General features: G+C 35.0%; 1 protein-coding gene across 2 annotated transcripts in view; it reads right to left on the reverse strand.

The window, feature by feature from the left end:
* Positions 1-6,031: 6,031 nt before the first annotated feature.
* GAS2L3 (growth arrest specific 2 like 3) overlaps positions 6,032-21,109 on the reverse strand; it is a 30,360-nt gene continuing 15,282 nt past the window's right edge. For both annotated transcript variants that reach the window (XM_087449051.1, XM_087449052.1), the window contains 7 exons: positions 20,482-20,650; positions 19,226-19,341; positions 17,166-17,307; positions 16,801-16,864; positions 16,001-16,139; positions 12,830-12,937; positions 6,032-10,607 (listed from right to left, as the gene is read on the reverse strand). In XM_087449051.1, coding sequence (XP_087305177.1) covers positions 9,288-10,607; positions 12,830-12,937; positions 16,001-16,139; positions 16,801-16,864; positions 17,166-17,307; positions 19,226-19,341; positions 20,482-20,650 — 2,058 coding nt within the window. In that variant the 3' untranslated portion in view covers positions 6,032-9,287. The remainder of the gene's footprint in view (positions 10,608-12,829; positions 12,938-16,000; positions 16,140-16,800; positions 16,865-17,165; positions 17,308-19,225; positions 19,342-20,481; positions 20,651-21,109) is intronic.

Consider the following 21,109-nt stretch of genomic DNA (forward strand, 5'->3'; position numbering starts at 1 on the left):
TCTATAAAATGGGATAATAATAGAATCTACTTCATAGAGTTGCAAAAAATAAATGAGTTACTATATGTAAAGCACTTAGAACAGACTCTGGCACAAAGTGAGTGCTATTTAAGGGTGATCTCAGAACCCTTTCAGGTTTTAGGAAGAAGCTCTAAATATGGTGGCGAAATCTGCTAATAGCACTTTTTTTTTCTGAAATCATTTCAACAACAAAGAAGAATTGTAAGGAATAGCAAAGTTCTGCCATCCCAGGAGGCAAACAGGCATGGCAAGCAATGAATATATTTAACATCTCTACTAGCTTTGAAGCTACTGTTATTAAATAAAAATCAATCTTAATTTATCTTATACAGTTGTGCCATTTCATCTAATAGAAATGTCTTAGGAGGAAAAAACAATCAAAGACTCAGGACAGGTAAAAGCCCTTGAACACTTTCAAGAAGTTGTTGAAAGTCATATTGGGACAGAATTTCAGAGTAGGAATGATTGTGGCTGATAAAATTAACTCTGGGCATCTCAGACTGTGTCTACAAAATACCAAAACCACCAACAGAAAAAGTCAACCAATCCGTTGTTTTATTTACATGATTCCCAAGCACTGGTTTGACTGATAGTTTTAATGAATTGATTAAATCAATAGCTTTGTTTTGACACTGTAGTGTAAGGGTTGGATTGGCTTCTCTAGAAATTAGGAAGTGAGGGGCTAGAACATTTTATCTCCCACTCAGAAAAGGGCTTTGGAAGATCCCAAAGTGGGCCAATTCAGGGAAGGCTGGTGGGTCTCCAGGATCCAGGGATGAAACAAACCTTGCTACTTTGGGCATAATTGATACTCATCCTCAGTAGCATCCATGTATTTGAGCATTTTCAGCCATCAAAAGTGTATATTTGGATTTGGGAGGATCCAGGGGACACATCTCTGTCATGTTGGCCTCAATGACCTTGAAAGAAAAGGTCAATGCTGGAAATTGATGTTCCTTGATGCAAGAGACCTCCCTAGGTAGCTCAGACCAAATTCAACCAAATTCTAGACTTGTTTTCTAAGAGTACTAAACAAATGAGTCGTGCTCAGCCTTTTAAGGAGAACTGCTTGGCTGCAGCTTCTGCTAAGACAAGTGAACCAAGCTACTCCTACATCAAGGTAGCCGTGCTCTAAACCATTCGACCTATATGTTCACCATGCTAATTGATCAAGGAGGATGGGTATATGATCTAAAGGCAGCCACTTCATTGGTATATGACCCAAGGGCAGCCATTCAATCCATAGTGACCTAGGCAATGGCCTGGAACAAAAAACTCTGCCCAAAAAAGAACAGTGGTAATTAAGCCAATCAGAGTCTCTCTTGAGGCTTTGAACTGGTAGTTCAAATTGTACCAGGTAGTTTTTGTTTTTTTGTGTTTTTTTCCAGAAAAGATGCAAGAAAACACACAAAGAGGAGCAGAAACTTGGAGGCTGGCAAGATTCTGTTCACGGCAGAGCACAGAATGAAGGGGTGGGAGCTTGGGCTGCAGAAGGGATATGAGATTACTTATCTCTAGAGCTCCCCAGGCTTCTCAATGAGTCTGGTTCCAATTTCTGTGAGGCTCACTGGCAGATATTTCTGGGTTGCTGCCAGATCCTGTTGTCCTTTTGGTTCTCTGTATCCATGAAACAACCCAGTACTAGAGAACCAAAGTGAATCTGTTTCCTTCAAGCAAAAGAGCTGACCTAACACACCAGGTCTTCCCAGGATGCCTACAAGTCCCTCGGGGCCACAGGCCAGCCAGGAAAATGCTACAAAGGCCCAGAAGGTGTTGTTCTATGATTTGTAGCAATGCATTTTACAGGACAAGTTTCCTGTCTCATCTGCTGGGGCAGCAGGACAAGGAAGTGAGATGTGAAATCACAGGGAGCATCTGCCCTAAGCTGTGCTCCTCTGACATAACTGAGGTGGCTGGAGGGAGACCAGCCTTCCGACAGGCAGCTGGCTTGAGATCCCATCTCTGTTCTGTGACACACTTGTTAAGACCGAGATGGAGTTTAGTGGAGGGGCCAGGGGAATCAATTCCCAGTGTCACAGGAAATATTCTAGAGTTAGAGAATCATCCTTGTATTCGAGATGTGTGTTTCTTGATTTTAAGTAATGGCTTAGAGAAAGCTCAGATTCCTTTCCGTTTCCAATCTCTCACTTAGGACTCGATTCTCACTACTCTATACTCTCAGTAACAACTGGTGGTAAATGACTCTTGTTCTTGAGATACAAATTCCAGTTTTTCATTTTCTTTTATGGGCTCCTGATCTGAAGCAATATGAGAAAAGACAAGCTGTTCTCATCAAGGTATTTTATCCCATGGGTAAATCACAAAGAAAGAACTGAGTGGGCTACAGTCAAAAAGAACATCACACTTTTTTAAAAACCACTTGAATGAAGATTGTATTGTCCTAGAGAGCAGTGACCGGTCTTATCACCATATGGGTAGCACACAGCTTAGTGTCTGGCACAGAGCAGGCACCCAGAAAAACTGTGTGCTAGGTGAGCAAATGAATGAATTGGTGTTGCACTGCATTGTGGTCGATTGCTTTAGAACCAGTCACGAATACAGGTAATACAAGAAACCTGCTAGGCTGGACCCAAAACATTTAGGACCCACTGAAGGGGCCAGCAACTGGGATGATTCACATAGCTCCTGGGACAACTACCTCTACCATTCTGATGTCACTCTGCTGCTCAAAGGTTGGTTTTAATTCTGCAGCTAAAAGGCTTTATCAACAAATTCCCGTGACTGAGTTTCCTCATCTGTTCAGTATTCATTAGGACCACTGCTAATCTAAGTCTGTATGTTATGCTCTGAGTATCCTCTCACAACCCTGAAAATAAATATTTTAAAACAAAAACTTGGATAGTAAGTCGGGAAGTTTCTAACATTTTTTTTTCTGTAAAAGTACAGTATTCTCTGTTGTGTTAATGTAACGAAAGAAACCCATAACTTCAAGGCCTCTCTTATTACTGCCCTCCTCTCCTCTCCTCTCCATTCCTCTCCAAAAATAAGTGGATCATGTACGCAGGCTTTTTTAAACTCTACCATGACATTTTCTCAGGAAAAAATCCTTTCACAGTAGGTGGATCAACAATATTATACTAGAGGTTCACTTTACACATCCTGGTGCTTATTTCCATCAGTAAAAGGATATTTCTTCCCTCCTTCCTTTCTTCCACACACATTTAGGTATTAAGTGCAGGAGATGTAATTGTGAACAAGTGAGACACAGAGTTCCCACCCTAGGTTTGGTGAAGGATTTAGATAAGTAGGTGGGAAATTAGCGTTAGGTGCCATGCAATGACAGGAGAAAGGTAAGTCGGGAAGAAAGTACACTGGAGGCATCCAACCTGAGTTTGGAGGGTCTGGAAGTTTCTGAGTAGGTGATGTTTAATCGTGAGCAGGGTGAAGGTTGGGATGGAGAAAGGAGTGGGTAAGTCAAAAGAATAGCGCCTCGCATCTCTTGCTAGAATATCCTCTGCAGACTCCGAATTATTCTCCCTTCTTAGCTTGCTCTTTGAGTGCCACTGATTTCAAAGGCTGAAATTCTCAGCAATGTTGTTTTTTCTTTTTAACCTGTAAGAAGACCTGGGACTTCATGAACCTCAAAAACTATTTTTGTTGATACTTAAGGTAAATGGAACTTACTGCAAATTGCTGTTTAAAGGTGCTTGCCTTCATTTTACCTCAGTGCTTGGAATTAAAATTTAAAATGTTACGTTCCACTCCTCTTCCAGTATACACCGCAGTTTGGCGTCTTCTTCCACAGCTATTTATTGGGTTCCCGAGCACCTGGCATGGTGCAAAAAATTATTGGAGAGATCTACATGACACAACTTTGTATCATATTTTCAGGGCTGTGAGAGAAATTTAAATCTATTTATTCCTTTTGGAAGAAGCACATGAAACCTTCTACTCAGAGGACAATCACCTATTTTTAAATGTTTTTTAAAACAGAGGTTCTAGGGCCACCTACAGTAGTATATTTTACCAATATCTATTTCCATTGCACCATCAGGAAATTAATTTTAATTGCTAATATAAGTATTTTGTGCTAGATTTAGCTGATTTTTCTCTCATCCATTTATCCAGCAAATATTTGCAGAGCACTCCTACTTCCTCACCGTGTCCTGAGGATTGAATGCAATAACTCATTACTCCAAGAATAACTTGAACATAGTTAAGTGCTTTATAAATATTAAACTAAAAACATAAGAATACAGTAATCTCTAAATATATTCAAGCTTAGAATATTTAAAATAAAGGGTAATTCAAAAACAATTAAATCAGGAAAATTTTCCTCAGAATAAACAGCAGGATATTCCAGTGGATTTTTTAAAAGATGGGACTTAAGTCCTATTTTCTTTATTACATTAAGAACAGATCGAGTTTGTGGAAAACTATGAAGAGGTAAAAATATTTATCCTTTAAATAAAATTCAATTAATCAATACTAGTAGGTATTTTTATATTTACTGTCAATTTTCTTGAGCCTGAGTTTCCTCATCTACAAGGAGAGTTCATGTATTTATTTATTAACAAATATTTACTGAACGTCTACTGTATGCCAGGCATTGGTTTAGGCTTTGGGAACAGTGGTAAACAAAACAGATGCAATTCCTGTCCTTATGGCGGTTACTTCTAATGAAGATAACAACACCGTCTCATGGAATTGTTCAGAAAGTTGGATGTTAATCTAACTGTTTCGTGAGTTGCAAAGCGCTATATAAACCCAAGGTTCTTGAATGTGATGACTGTCTTATTCCTCTATCTCCCATAACTCAGGTTTTAGTAAATGGTGATAGGAGTAGATACAAAAGTGTTTCAACACTGCTACATTTGACCACCAGGGGTCTTCAACTGTCATACCCACCATTAATCCACTCTATTTATTATATTTGTTCATTCCAATATGATAATTTGTGAAATAATTTACCAAAAGTAATTTAAGAAAGTTGGTCATATTAAATAAAATTTATTGTATGAAACCCTAAAAGACTAGCCACAAGGGGTTAACTATAATAGGTAACACATACCATGTGCCCATGTAACATGTAATAAGTATTGTGCTGTGCCTGGTTGAATGCAGAAAATTAAGAAATATTATATATTAATGTCTTATCACTGCAGTCTCTCAAAACAAACCACTTCATCACCATACACACTTCTTTTAAGATAATCATCTACATCATTTTTAATAGCTGTATGGTATTGTTTTATGGTTATATCAATGTTAATGATGTGCTTTGATCAACATCCTTATAGCTCAATCTTTGCATGTATTATTTCTTCAAGATCAAATCTTGTATTTTTCTACAAGATCAAAATAGTATATTTATATGAAAACAGCTTAAATTTAATAAAATACGTCTTTGTATTTTCAGATTTACTGGCAAATGTTTCACTAGTATTTTCCTAATATTCCCCAAAATTTCATAAAATGAATTAAAAGGGTGAAAATTTTACATTCAAAAATAGGAAAATATGAGAACTTTGTCTAAATGATGTTTTTCTGTTTGCGTTTTGGAAACATCACAGGAAATATATATTGAATTAACTGCTTTTTATAATTGCTCTGATCATGAATATAGGAAAAAAATGAGTACTTCAAGAATATTCTCACTGTGTCAAAGTGTGAAATTAAAACAGAATTACAGGAATTGGAAATTCCTGCTATCAGCAGCCTTCTGTGAACACAATACTTGTGTGATCTATAGAATTCTGTTTTAATAACTGATAAATTATTTCTATTATCTCAGAGATTATTAAATATGAGTCTAGCCTTACTCAGACAAACTTCTAGCAGATACAGCAACTTGGGGAAATACTGTTACTTAATGGCAAAACTTTATCTCCAGGGAGCAGTGAAATAAATTTCACAAGTATAAAAAGGGCATTTTTCATAGCAATAAAATTAAAACTACTCAAATTATGAATGCTTCATATATGCAATGTCTCACATGAACCAAGTGATCAGAATGTATTTAGAACACACAAAAAAGCAAATTGAGAGCTTGGTATACACATTTAAATTTTAATACTTGAGAAAACATAAGTTAAAAACTGATACAAATGCTGCCGGCACAAGAAAAGAATATACACAAATTTGGATTCAAATGGAGTCAGTATTCAAACCTGGATGTAAGAATGTATCTAATAACCTGTTATTGAAGGCTTTTAAAGAAGGAATAATTTTTTTTTATTTATTTTATTTTTTGCTAAGGAAGAGTTGCCCCGAGCTGACATCTGTTGCCAATCTTCCTCTTTTTGTGCTTGAGGAAGATTAGCCCTGAGCTAACATCTGTGCCAATCTTCCTCTATTTTGTATGTGGGTACTGCCACAGCATGGCTGACAAGTGGTGTAGGTCCATGCCCGGGATCCGAACCTGGGCCACTGAAGCGGAGCACGCCAAACTTAACAGTTACGCCACGGGGTCGGCCCAGGAATAGATGTTTAAATCAGACAGAGATAGACTGCAGAATAAACAGTATTTTTTTCTCAAAAAAATTTCCCTTATCCATTAAGAACTGTAAACTCAGTGTGGAGAGGAAAGTTAGAGGTCATCTAATTTATCAAGGCATTTTGAAGACATAAGCCTTAAACACCTACTGTAAGCCCAAACAATGTAAAAATAAGCATTTCATTTTCCACTGAAGATTAATTTGATATATTAGGCACATTAACAAATTATAGCAAAGAAAAATAAAAGCTCATGACATTCTTTTTGAAAGTACATGTTATTTCTTCTTCCCGGTACTTCAGTAACTTAAGCTTAATATTCATTTTATTAAATATTAAACAGAAAAAAATCTTTAAAAATCTTGCACTGTTAAGAAAAAATGGAAAACTTCTTTCCAATTTCAACAATGTATTTTAAAAATTGTGAACACAATTGGAAACACTAGCCCTTTAAGAGTATTTCAAAATATATTTGAAGAAAGTGTCTCCCAGCCATGGTTATTTTTAAAAACCTTTATTTTGGAAGGGTAAGCCATATGTAAATAAAAATTCATTCAACATGAATATAATTGGAGAAATTCCCTACTAATGAAGAATGGGGCAATTTATAATTTAACTTCCAATTTTTTAAAAAAATAATTCTTGGAATATGTGCCACATCCCCATGGGATACTTTTTTTCCTGATTACTTATTCTCAACACAAAAGTTACTGTTTACATATTGTAAAATCTACTTGGACTCATAGGTTGGCTATAATATCATTTACTTTTTTTTTTTAAGCTCTAGAAGTTACTGATACAGAAGTATTGTTTGGTCGTACAAGGGAATAAATTCCTTCTTGAAGGTAAAATTCTTCCTCTTTGAAAATATTTCTGATCACTAAATACATAAAGCTTCTAGAACTTCTAGAACATTGACTTCATTTTCCAGAGATGTAAATATTCTCTCTTTCAATGCCCAGATCAACACTAGAGCTACACCAAATACTTGGTGTCTCTCTCTCTTTTTTTTTTTTTGGTGAGGAAGATCGGCCCTGAGCTAACATCTGCCAATCCTCCTCTTTTTTTTTTTTGGCTGAGGAAGACAGGCCCTGGGCTAACATCCATGCCCATCTTTTGCTACTTTATATGGGACGCCGCCACAGCATGGCTTGACAAGCGGTGCGTCGGTGTGCGCCCGGGATCCGAACCGGCGAACTCCGGACCACTGCAGCGGAGCGCGTGCACTTAACCACTTGTGTCATCGGGCCGGCCCCAGTGACTGTCTCTTTTAAGAAGAGAAGCATCAAGTATTCTAAAAACTAGCCTGCATATATCTTTGATTTTAACTGTATTCCTCAGACAAAGTATCACTCAGTTTTATACAAAGTTTTCTGGCTTTATAATCTATAGAACATTAGTAGTCAGCTTAAGACGCTTATCCTGTGATTGCACATTTGTAAAAACCATTCTGTATTTTTCTTTAGAAAACACATTTTAGTTTAAAATAGGGAAACATGAACCTCAGTATTGAATATAATAACCTGTGATAACTGATAATACTGTAAAGTTATTAAACACATCCCTAAAACTTCTGAAAGCACATTAATGTTTTTTTAAATAGTCACAATCCCCTAAAAAACAAATTATTTACAAATATCATCTTAGGTCAATGGAGTCTATGCAGTCATTACACGATCTGGATATGTTCCTTGGAGAATTGTCTACAGAACAGAAAACGCTGCATATATACTGCCCACTTGCCACTGGAAAACTGAAGGCAGCATGAATTTATTAAAGAAAATTAACATAATTGGAAGAATCTAATTAAAACTGGTATTGTGCTATCTAAAAAAAAATAATCACATGATAGAACTTTTATATAGCATCACTCTGAGATTCTTTAATATAATCTTAAGATTGTTAAAACATAATTCTGATGTTAAAACATTATTTTAATGTAAAAGTTCATATCTGCACTCATAGGAAATTACATTATTAAAAAATACTTTTAATATGCTAAACGCTACTAAATCAGTTTCCCCTTTCACATTGCACAACATCCATCTAAAATATAAGGTGTACATTCTTATAAATAAATAAAAAATTTTGTTTCTTACCAAATTTCAGTTTATATTTCAATACTTTAATTTGTTTTACCAAAAATTTTGGTAACAAAATATTACCAATGTTAATGTAAGCCAGTTAAAACATCAGTTTCTTCTGATTTGGAAAGCTTAAAAAAGAATTTAAGTAATAAGAATTCTACCAAACCCAGAGTAACACCAAGCTAATCAGCAGCAGCCATTGGTACTTAGTATTGTTCGATCAGGCAATCCTGATCAGGAAATTAAATTAGGTGCCTTTTGTAAGAGAAGTGCCAAACTGTTCCTTTTTTATTAAAATTAAGAGCACCACTGTTGCTATCAGCAAGTATATAACCTCCACATTTAATACATATTCAAAAATATAGCAACTATAGCTATAACTCTAGTAGTGTTATTTGACCCTACATTTCCCTTTAAGGGCAGACATTAACAAAGATGTTATGGATTGAAAATCATATAAATGTCTATTATTAATAAGAAACTTGTGGTGATTTTACAAATGTCTGCCTCAAAAGGGTACCTTCTGATGAATTCAGATATGTGAATTCCGAGCCCTCGCCTCACCCCAACCTCTACCCCCATCCCCAACCTCTACCCCCATCTTATTGTACTTAATGTCTGAATCTATTTGGACAAACACGAAGACAAGAAACTTTGAGGATGTGAAGCTAACACATTCATTCTCTTCCTTCCCTCTGTTTTCTTAAAATGACACATCTGTATTTATTTTCTAGGTTTCTTACTTCCAGTCATAACAAAATAATGGTCATCATCTTCCTTTTTCTTTGCAGTAGGTTTTTTATCTCCACTAACTGCTTCCTTACCAGATGAGGGTGGTTTCCTGGTTGAAGCTGGGGCTTTGCCACTTTTCGGAGGCCCTTTAGCTGAATGCTGGCTCTTAGTGGCAGTCTGTGCTGACTTTGGTACAGTCTGTGTTTTGGGAGAAGACTGGGGAAGACTTACAATAGACAGTGGGGTACGGCCAGGGGACTTTGAGGGGCTGGGTCCTGTCTTCTGGAATATACTTTTATTCTGAGGCTGTTTTTTGGCAACTGAAACCATATTTTTATCTTTCGATGCCTGTGCTGCTTTTGAAGGAGCAACTGAGGACACAGAAAGTGGCTGGTTGAAATTTAAGGCCGACTTAAGTTTCTGTGCTGGCATTGCCCCTGCTTGCGGGGTTCCATCAGATGGCTGAGACTGTGTTCCTAGACCTGTGGTTATGGTTTTAGAACTGGATTTTGTCATTTTTGCAGGGGACTGGAAAGAAGGTGAAGGTTTAGGCCTTACATGTATATTTGCTTTAGGTAGCTTCTTTGATGATGAGTTTAAATGTGTAGCTGGGTGAGATACTGCATTATCTCTGGAAGACATATGATTGTGTTTCAAATGCTTTGGTTCAGTTTTTTCAGAACATTTATTTGGCAAAAGTCTAGACTCAGGGACATCTCTTGACTTCTGGGCTGGAATAAACTTGGCCTTAGGAGTATTTGGTGATGAGATACATTTTCTCAATGACTCAGATACACAAGGTGCAGTTCTTGATAAAGCTGGTGAAGAAGTGCCTTTATCTACTGGATTTAAAGAAGATGATGCATTGTTTGAAGGAGTCTGTGGTTTCTTTGTTACGTCTTTTGAAGATTTGAGTTTGAGGTGAGAAGACGCTGCTGGAGAATTTGGCAATTTAGAACAGACTGATGCGGAGCCCAGATTACCTCCTTTTAGGGAAGATGCTGGCAGCAACACACCTGGTAGACATACCTGCTTTTCTTTGCTCCTTGGAATACCAACTGGTGTGCCAGGTTTTGATTTTTGTTTCTGTATCATGCTAACTGCTGACAAAGGATTCATTTCAGGAGGCTGAGGTGTTCTGGCAGACGAATTAGGTACATTTTCATTAGAAACTCCTTTTTGAAATGCTAGAATTTTTTGTTCTAGTGTAGCAAACTGTAATATTCGACAGGGGTCATATTTAAGCAAAAATCCTTGAAGAGTATCCCAGCCTCCACCAACACGGACCATGACATGTTTTCCATGAAGCATCTTTTCCCCAAAAGAAAGTAAAAAATAAAGCTTTAAAACTGTAAGACTCACAGTTACAATTCATTAGCAGTCACAATTTGTGATGTCTATGATTTATTAAATTCAACACATTTTTAATTGGCCAACAGCTTCATTATAAATTGACAGTCTCTTTCTTATATTATTAAAATAATAAATTTAATTCATATTGAATCATGCAACAATACAGAGTCCTCCAATTTGTAAGGAAGATAGTTACACATATCTTGCATCCTAAAAATCCAAATTACTAATATACAAAATTGCAAGGGCAATATTGTTCAATAAAGAATTGAATATTGCTATTGTAGTAACTTTGTATGGTGACAGATGATAACTAGACTTATTGTGGTGACCATTTCATAATATATATAAATATTGAATCACTATAATGTACACCTGAAAATAATAGGATATTGTATGTCAATTATACTTCAACAACAACAACAACAAAAGATGAGCATCATCTCACTTATATGTGGAATCTAAAAAAGTCATATTCATAGTAACGGAAAATAGAATGGTGGTTACCAGAGGCTGGAGGGTGGGTGAAAGAGGGAGAGATATGGATCAAAGTATACAAACTTTCAGTTAAAAGATGAATACATTTTGTATGGTCTGGAGATCTAATGTACAGCATGGTGATTATAGTTAATAATAATGTACTGTATGCTTCAAATTTGCTAAGAGAAGAGATCTCAAGTGTTCTTAGCACACACACACAAAAAAATGGTAATTATGTGAGGTGATGGATATGTTAACTAGCTTGATTATGCTAATCATTTCATGATGTATAAACATGTCAAAACACCAAGTACACCTTAGATATATACAATTTTTATTTGTAAATTATAACTCTGTAAAGCTGGAAAAAAATTTTTAAAAACTTGTCAAACTTTACACATTAAAAAAAACTTTTTTTAAAGAATTGAATATTGAAGGAAGAAAAGAGAGAGGTGAGAGGGAAGGAGAGGAAAAGGAGAAACGAAGACTTTCAGAAAAAGAAAGCATAATAATAAAGAAAAAAATAATTACAGAAGAAAGACAAAAACAACTAAAACTTGTACTTTACAATTTAATACATTACTTTTGTATGTATTATATCAATTTAATCTTTCAAAAGGTTTGACATAATTTATTACTAGTTCTTCTTTGCAGATGGGAAAATCGTGGCTCTGAGAGATTAAGGAAATTGTCCCAGATCACACAGCTTGGCCTGGCCTCAAATGCAGTAGGTTGCCCCAAACCAAATGGTGCTTTTGTGTGGATAAGATGCATCCTGGGTCTGCCAGCGCAGCCCAAGCTGGATTTCAGGCCCCTATCCATTCAACAGACAAATCTACACAATTATATGAGATTGCCCGCAAATTTTACCTCTAAATCCCATGCTCTGTGCACTATCACTATATCATATTGCCTTAAAAAAGAAAGCTAATTAAAAGATAGAAAGTGCACATAGGTGTTTCTGGGTGAGCTGGGTCAGGTGTGGGGAGATAATGATAATATAGGAAATAAAAGAAAATGTGGATGTTGAAATTCTATTTTTAAATACTTTTATATTATAGTCCTGAATTGGGAATAAAACAGCTCTTGTATCACAAGTGGACAAAATGCTAAGCAGGTGAAACTTTAATCTCCTTACCAGCAAAGGGGACAATCAATTGCAGATTGCAGACAGGACAAAGTAAGGAAATGGACATGTATATCAGCATATGGAATATATACTGATGCTGTGTTAAGTCACAAAAGGTTTTACAATTAAGACCCAAAGTATATATTATTATAAACTGCATTGTTTCTATTTCCTTTTCTTATTACTGATATTTAATCTTATTAGATGTATTGTTTTGGTATTTTATTCTTATTATGATGGAAAATTATTCTTTTTTAGAAAATTTGAAAAATGGTATAAGTTACCTGAGGTATATAAAGACTTTTTTTCCCCAATTACGTTCAATGTCTAAATAGTCTTAACTATCCTGTAGTTTAGTTGTTTGCTATAATTAAAGCAACAACTAAAACCATTATATATTCATGAAAGCAAATATTCCATATCTTTCCTGTACAGTGAAATTCTCCCATTAATAACACCCCCATCCCAATTTTTTTAAAAGTAGAAGGGGAGTAAAAGGAGGTTGGTAAAGCAATAAATCCAATTTCAAAACAAGATCTGTACGTAAATAGAATGGAAATGGTGGACTTACCCTTATAAAGAGTATTTTATCTCCTAGTCGGTACCGTCCTTCAGATAAGTACTCAATAGAAAATCGATGAGAACAACTACAAGGAGGGTCTTCAGCAATATGTTTAACCTAAGATTAAAAATAAATAAAATTTAGTGCTTGTGACAAAAAGTATTTTGTTTAACATTAAAATGCAAGGTTATTTGATAGCTGGGAAAATTTAACTCAAAGATAAAAATTTAAAGATAGTTCAACTATTTATCTCTCTCCTTTACTTGTTGACAAATACTGAGATGAGACATTAATCTAAAAAAACTTAGCAGTGATGAAGTCTTGAGTCAGTCTCTCTCTCTCTGCCCCAGCACAATCAGGCTCGTAGTGCACTCACCGACCACTATAGAAGGTCTGTTAATGTGTACGACAGTGAAGTCAATTCACAATACATTAAGTCACAGGAAACATATGAGTTCATTACTATGTTTCATTTGTTTTAAGGCCTGGAATAATATATCTGTGTCAAATCAAACATAGGCCAGTCAGGTAAAGCTTAAGTAGGAATTCTCACTTGTCCCTTAACACTACGCTAAACTAATATCATAGGGGAGTATCTAGATTTGTTCCAAAGATACTGCTAAAATAGGCAGAGACATATTTATATCTATTCACCCAAGATTAGGTAAAATTCTAAAACAATTCAATTCAAAAGGCACTTTTCTAAAAGTGCTCACTTTGTTTCAATAGTCTGCTAAGGAGATGAGAGTCAGGCAGAAAAACCTACTTCTATCCCTCAAGGAGTTTACAAAATTTTTAATTGCAGTAAATACCTAAAAAAATGGCAAAAATTGGAGTAAATGTAAAGAGAGATTCAGGAATCCTATATTTAAAACATGGAAATTAAAATAAATTGATTAAGATATCTGTTGAGGGCCGGCCCCATGGCTTAGCGGGTAAGTGCGCACGCTCTGCTACTGGCGGCCCGGGTTCTGATCCCGGATGCGCACCGACGCACCGCTTCTCCGGCCATGCTGAGGCCACGTCCCACATACAGCAACTAGAAGGATGTGCAACTATGACATACAACTATCTACTTGAGCTTTGGGGAAAAAAAAAAGGAGGAGGATTGGCAATAGATGTTAGCTCAGAGCCGGTCTTCCTCAGCAAAAAGAGGAGGATTAGCATGGATGTTAGCTCAGGGCTGATCTTCCTCACACAAAAAAAAAAGAAAAAAAGAAGATATCTGTTGAGATACACTTGATTGAAAAAAAGAGTCACATATCAATCACTATGGAAAATTTTTATTTTCCTAAAATTACATTTTTGAAAAAGCAAGGCCATGAATATTTTTCTCAATTACTTGTTACACAGAGTATATCTAAACAAATTCATTTCATTGAACTTGGGCATAATGTTAAAGAAAGTCTCTTCAGATATGCCCAATTTAGGTGAGCGCTAACAGAAATTTATGATTGCCTTCATTATCTATCTAAAAATGAATGGACACATGTGGATTCACCAGGGCCTGAAGGATCCAGAATTTATCTCCCTACATCATTCATTTAACAAAATAACATGATCACAAATAGAACTGCTTTTCATAAGCCAAACAATCAAGTTTTTCTTGTTCACAGACAAGTATATGTGAACGTGTGCACACATATTCATACACACACACATACATACATACACATACCACATGCATATAAATTACAGTGCAATAAATACTTTGAAGCACGCTTTTTTTTCCTCTTCAATTACATCATTTTCCATTGCCAATGGCAATCCCTAAGTATAGTTTTACCAGAACTTACCAGCACTAGGTTTCATAATTTTAAAAAATTTTGCTAATGGGGCAAATTGTATATCTGATTTCCTTAATTATCAATGAGTTTCAACATCGTACTTTCTTCTTGTGTGAATAGTCCTTGCCCATTTACCTACTGGAAATGTTTTTCTTATCTCACTGTATACGGTCTTTATATAATAGGGAAATTAACACATTGTATTTCCTATTTAATAAAAAAATATTTTCCCAATATCTTCCTTTTTATTTAATTATCATTATTTTAGGTTATATGAGATTTAAAATAAGTTTTACTTTTTACCTACTACATTATCTCTGTGTCACATATTAATATTCACAGTCATCATATATATCAATAATATAATGTAGGTAAATATACTTTGGCCTGATAAAGAGTTGTTCAGACTGACATTTTCTTAATCTGTCTTACAAGGCTATCCAAATGTTTTAGTACAGACTTTTATTACATTAAACAAAACAAAGCAACACTTTCTAAATGTTTACTATTAATGACTTCATTATTTCTTAAATAATTTTGTACATTAAGCACTTTCATAAAATACTATAATCCAAAAAAGACCATGAATTCTAAGCACAGTCTAAGCAGAAAAGTTTGATACTCAGTTCACCTCTATCACTTAATATACTGTTGTAGTCACTGTACAGGACACACAGCCTAAGCAACTGCAATTCTATTCACTTCTAGATAAGGATGAATAGGTCGAGTTAAGAAGACTTTCCAGTTGAGACCCGTCATCTAACAAGTCCGCATATATCCATCAGGGAGAATGTCCAGAAAAACCTCATCAACTTGCCCTCACGACTTTTCCTCCTCCTATAATCTCCAAGAATCAGTGTACTACCTACTTAGAAATCTTAGGAATCATTCTAGATTTTCTCCCTCCTTATCAGAATTAGTATTCCTGTCGATTCTACTTCCTAAATATGTCTTATATTTGTTCCTTTTGCTTCATTCCCACTACTGTTGCTCGAGTCTGGGTTCTCATCATCTTATGTCTGGATTTCTACAATAAAACCAATATAACCTCTACATGACCATGAAAGTAATTCTTATAATTTGCAAATCAGATTATAACACTACCACGTTAAAAAAAAAAAAAATCAATGAACTCCTGTGGCCAACAGTACTCTTCATGATGGGTTCCAGCCTATTTGCCCCACTGCTCCTCAACTACACATCCATTCCTCATCACACACAAACAACAACAAATCACCTTTAACATATAGTACCCTGAACTCACAAGGGAGTGGAAATGAGTACTTGTGTATATTCTGAATAGGAAACATTTTCTTTTAAACATAGTATCACCTGTGGCAAACTATGAGCCTTTGATGCATCATAGTCGAAAGAAAGTGTGGCAATTACTTACAGCTTCATGCAGCTCTTCATGCTCACAGCATGATTTCGGAATGCTGATAGACTCTTCAGGCCCAGAAGCATTGAGTAAGGTCTCTTCTAGCTCAATTTCTTTCTCAAGTTTTACTAATACTGGCGGTTCGACCCCATATCTGAAAACCAATTAGGAGATCTCATCATTCAAGCTAAGTCTGACCCAAGCACTTCCCCACATATCACAATAGGTTATATTTTATCTTTAAATGAAGTCTGTATGACTCTCTTCTACCAATTGTTTCACTGGGACATCTGGAAATCCTTTTTAATATCCCATAGATTGCCAAAAATTCAGATTATAATCTTCATATCATAGCACATATTTGGGTTACTGGATGCTCCCAATATTTAACCAGAGATCCTGAAAGGCACCTTTAAAATCAGCTCATGAGTAAAGATGGAGCTGAGCTAGGTATGGAGGACAGCAAGCCTCGGCCTTCTTATCAGATCCTCTTTGTGTCCAGAGGACTTGCCTCACCTTGAACTGCTAAAAGACTACCTGCTCTTACTCTATTCTTAATCTAAAAAATTTAAGTAACCAATTTAAAGTTTAATATTAAATAAAGGCAAGCTACATGAGCAAGCAGATGTTGACACATGACATAGCTCACACAAACAGAACAAAGTTAATGAAACAAAAAGAAAAATAGGAAATTAAGTTACTTTATTTCAATCAAAAATTTTCTTCTATTTATAGAAAATAGTGTTCTAGCTAAAATAAAGTAGCTTAAAAAATGTTTATGACATTGAAATTCTGAAATATCATGGAATACATACCTTGACACAATTCGACCAATTTCAAGAAGACAAAGATACACCTGTCTTGGATCTTTATGTAAAACTGAAAAAATAAGATCACATATTGTAAGGATAAAAATTAAATAAGGAAATATATTTCTGGTATGGAAGAAGTAAAAGAAAAGAATGATGAAGACTAAGTTTTACTTGTTTGGAAACTTTAGAAAAGACATTCTTATTTTCTCTGCATATAATCATCTTCCGTAAATTAAAAAAAAAAAAAGCATAAGTTTTTCTAGGAAAATGGGATAGGGCATTTGAGTCCTTATTTGGAAAGAAAAATTACAAGTGAGGCATAGAAAAATATCCTTTATTAAACATAACAATGATGACAACAAACTTACCTAAACCTTCAGATTCAAAGAGATAAGTCTCATCAACCCCAACGCGTCTACACCAGTGAAGGAAGTTCGCAGTATTGTCTCTAGCAAAGAATGAACCTGAGGCAGCATCTTTCTTACAGGGCACTTTTCTCATTGGAAAATTCTGGAAAAAACAAAAGAAAAATTTCAAAAATGCATCAAGGATATTTTCATTAGATATACATTTTAATATTACTAAATAAATGTTCAGTGCATTGAATGTAACTAAAAAGTACCCAGCTTTAGGAGGAAAAGATATCTTCAAAAATGATCTTATTTTACTTTCCTTTAAGTACATTTCAGAAAATAATTCCTAGAAAAACACTCTGGTCAAAATTAGCAGTATGACCAAGCATCTCTAACCTCCTTTTTCAAATGACATAAGAATCTTAATTAAAATAAAAAATGACAGTCTAATAATTCCAAAGCACATCTCTATCGTATGTCCCCCCATACATAGTTCAATACAAACACAAAATTATTGCTAGGTTAAGGGTTAACAGACATATTCATTTTTGCTTACTTCCTTATTTGCAGATTCATAAATATGGTTCTAAGTTTCTTGAAGAAACTATCAAATAAGGAAGTAGTAGCCCATTCTTAATTCAAGTTCTTTGAAAACTGATGGTCTAAGTTTTACAGAATCATAATTTTTTGACTATCTGGACCAAGAGTATTTAGATAATCCTGCTGAGGCTGAGGTGTTTTTAGGTTTGTTTTAAATTTTTACTGGAATAAGCAATTCATGCATATGATTTTTTAAAACGCAATAGGCACCGTAGGATATGTCTGTCTCCCACCTCTGCCTCTCAGTTCCTCTCTCTCCCTAGAGATAACCACTATTACCAGTTCCTTATATATCCTTCCTCTTGCTATTATTTTCCAGAATTAAAATAGCCTTGTAAGTTTTTCTAACTGTATACAGAATATATGACTATTGGGGGAAAAAAAAAAAGCCAAATACAAAGACTGTATCAACTGAAATCTTCACATCCACATTTTAGTAAGACATCTCTGTGCACAAGTACATACATATCTGTACCTAGAGAATGTTACATAAACATGCTATTCTACAATGTGATTTGTGTGCGTGTGCGCATGCACACAATGATAGGTTGTAGGCATCTTTTGGGGTAAAAAATGACAGATTAAAATAGTCATTTCTAATGAATGGATAATATCCTACTCTGTTTAGGTACCATAATTAATTTCTAACAACTTCTCTATTGATGAGCATTTAGGTTGTTCTCGATTTTTTTTGCACAATCATTTTTGTGAACTTGTGGTGATTTTCTTAGAATAAATTCCTGGAAATAGAATTATGTTATGTATCAAAGAATGTGCTTTATTTTCAATGTGGTATACATCACCCAGTCTCTCCCAGAAAGATATCACTTTATATTTCCACCAACACTATGTGAGTGTCCAGACCCCACACTCACAGACCCAAGATCCCATGAGTGAAAATATTCATGTTGGATGAAAAAAGAGGAAACCTTATCTACCTTAAATCACGACTTCAGGGTCAGTGGAGGAAAATTGTCTAAAAAAATACTATTCATTCAATCAATGTTTATAGAATTTACCACCAAGACAATATATGGAGAATATCAAGATTGATTGACTGATGATGATGATGATGATGATGATAGCTCCTAATTGTGTGCCAGGAACCATCACAAGCTCTTTTCTCATTTAACTCTCACAACAATCCTATAAGGAATGTACTAATACCGTTCTCAAGAAGAGCTAGCTACTGGATATTTACTATGCACCAGGCATTAAGCTAAACAGCATCTATATATTATCTCATTTAATTTTGCTGAATCCTTGCAAAATAAATTCTACAAGGTAAATGTTAATATCTCCATTTTACAAGTGAGAATATTTTTCCAGATGTTCAAAAAAATTAAGTCAATTATCCAAGGTCTTATAGATAGTTGGGGTGGAAGTTTACATTCTTGTAGAGATGATAAGAAATGTACATAAACAAATTAATATGTACCAATGTATAAAATCACAACTGCCAAACATTTTCTTACCCCTGGTTCTTCCGAGTTGCATGTTTTCACCATATTTTGAAGAACATTAATCAGCTGGCATAACAATACTCCATTATCAAGTTCTTCCAATAATTTTTCTGCCTTAACTTCAATACCTAAAAACGTATTTCAAACTTAATATTCTTCTAGAAACAGCAAATTCAAACAATATGGTTAAAATTTAATTAAATGTAATGAGATTATCGCTTAAATACTAGATCAGACTCCAGTATTCACTCTTAGAAGGTACAGTTAAAACAGCAGATAATGTCAAATTAAATGAAAGACAACTGAAACAAAAATATCTGTGATGTAGAAGTACAGAAAAAATAAAAATGACATGTATTTTATTTCATTTAAAATAGACCAAAGTGTTTTATATTTCAATATTCACTGTTAAGTTTTAATTCACTGTACATTACTACTGCTTGCACAAGAAAAAGATTCTCTATAAATAAGATGGACTTTTGTCATAACTTAAAAATTAAAGATAATAACATAACACCCACCCAGGCAATACCAACTTTTCACCTCTAAAATCCCTTCTTTAAAAGCATTATTATTACATAATAAACTTTAAAAAAATTATCCAAATCATCAAACTGATATGAGATAATTAGAGCAAGTGCTTAGTGCATTTTTAATTATTGTGGGAAGGCCAGAGACGAGCTTTATATATTCCTTTTCACAAAAATCTTGGAATGCTACATGAAATTCTGTATTTAAAAGAGAATTTTTTCTGGGGAGAAAGTTCAAAGCACTCATATTATCTGAGTAAAGAAATGTGATGCCAGACATTCTCCAACCTGACACTTCCTCCTAGCTTTCATATGCCTATGCCCCTCAATGCCTCAGAGAGAGTAATCATTTGAACTACAGTATATATTCCACTCAGAATCTCATGCCTTATCCAAAGTTAAGGGGAAAAAAAATCAGTAAAATACAGACCCCAAAATTAGACTTATATACTTTTTAAAAAAAGATTTTAACATTAACAATGAAAATGCTGATTATTCAAAGCTTACTATTAACCTCTTCCATTAAGCCTCAAACTTCCTTACTATTCAAGCCCTAAGGGTTAGAGTGAATTGGAATATCTCCCTAACTAGAATGTAAGCTTGGTGAGAATAAGGACATTGAATATTTCCTTCACTACAGCATCTCCAGCCTCTGGAACAATCAAACAAAGAGTAAGATCCTCAATAAATATTTAATGAAGAAGAGAATACAATTTGGGGTATCTTTTCAAGCCTTACCTAATAAACCTGATAACCATATTGACAGATCTTCTTGCATGGGCAACAGGGTGGCTTCATGCCTCACTGCTATCCACTCATCGTACTGACAAACATCAGCCAAACCTGGCCCATGTCTGGGGGTTAGAGGACTCCGCGGACTTAGAGGTAGGTCTTCTCCAAACCACACCTAAAGAAAACACCAACCAACTGAATGGATGCGACCTTGTGAAAAGTAAGCATAACACACATCTATATTTAAATGATGAATTACAGACCATATATAACATACACATATACACAACTACAGCAGCTCACAGAAAGTTTACAAACTAGAAGCAAACTATTAGTCTAGATACTTGAGACATTTGCAATATTCAGTACTGTGGAAATGTAAGTGAATCCCTAATTAATGGACGGATTCTACAATCAAACCAAGAGGATAAAAGTCAACAAATAATATTTTTCTCTCACTTGCTAGCTGAGTAAGTTTAACAAGTTACTTGATCAGAGAGTCTCATCATCTTGGCTGTGAAATGGTTAATGATACTTGCCTTACAAGATACATCTTTTAGCATCCAGCACCGGGCCTAGCATCATTTGTTGAATAATGGATAAATGAATGAATGCATAAATGGCACTTTGTAAA

Source organism: Ceratotherium simum, chromosome 25, assembly GCF_057802395.1.
Source record: "Ceratotherium simum simum isolate JZ-2026a chromosome 25, ASM5780239v1, whole genome shotgun sequence".
Classification (NCBI taxonomy): Eukaryota; Metazoa; Chordata; class Mammalia; order Perissodactyla; family Rhinocerotidae; genus Ceratotherium; species Ceratotherium simum.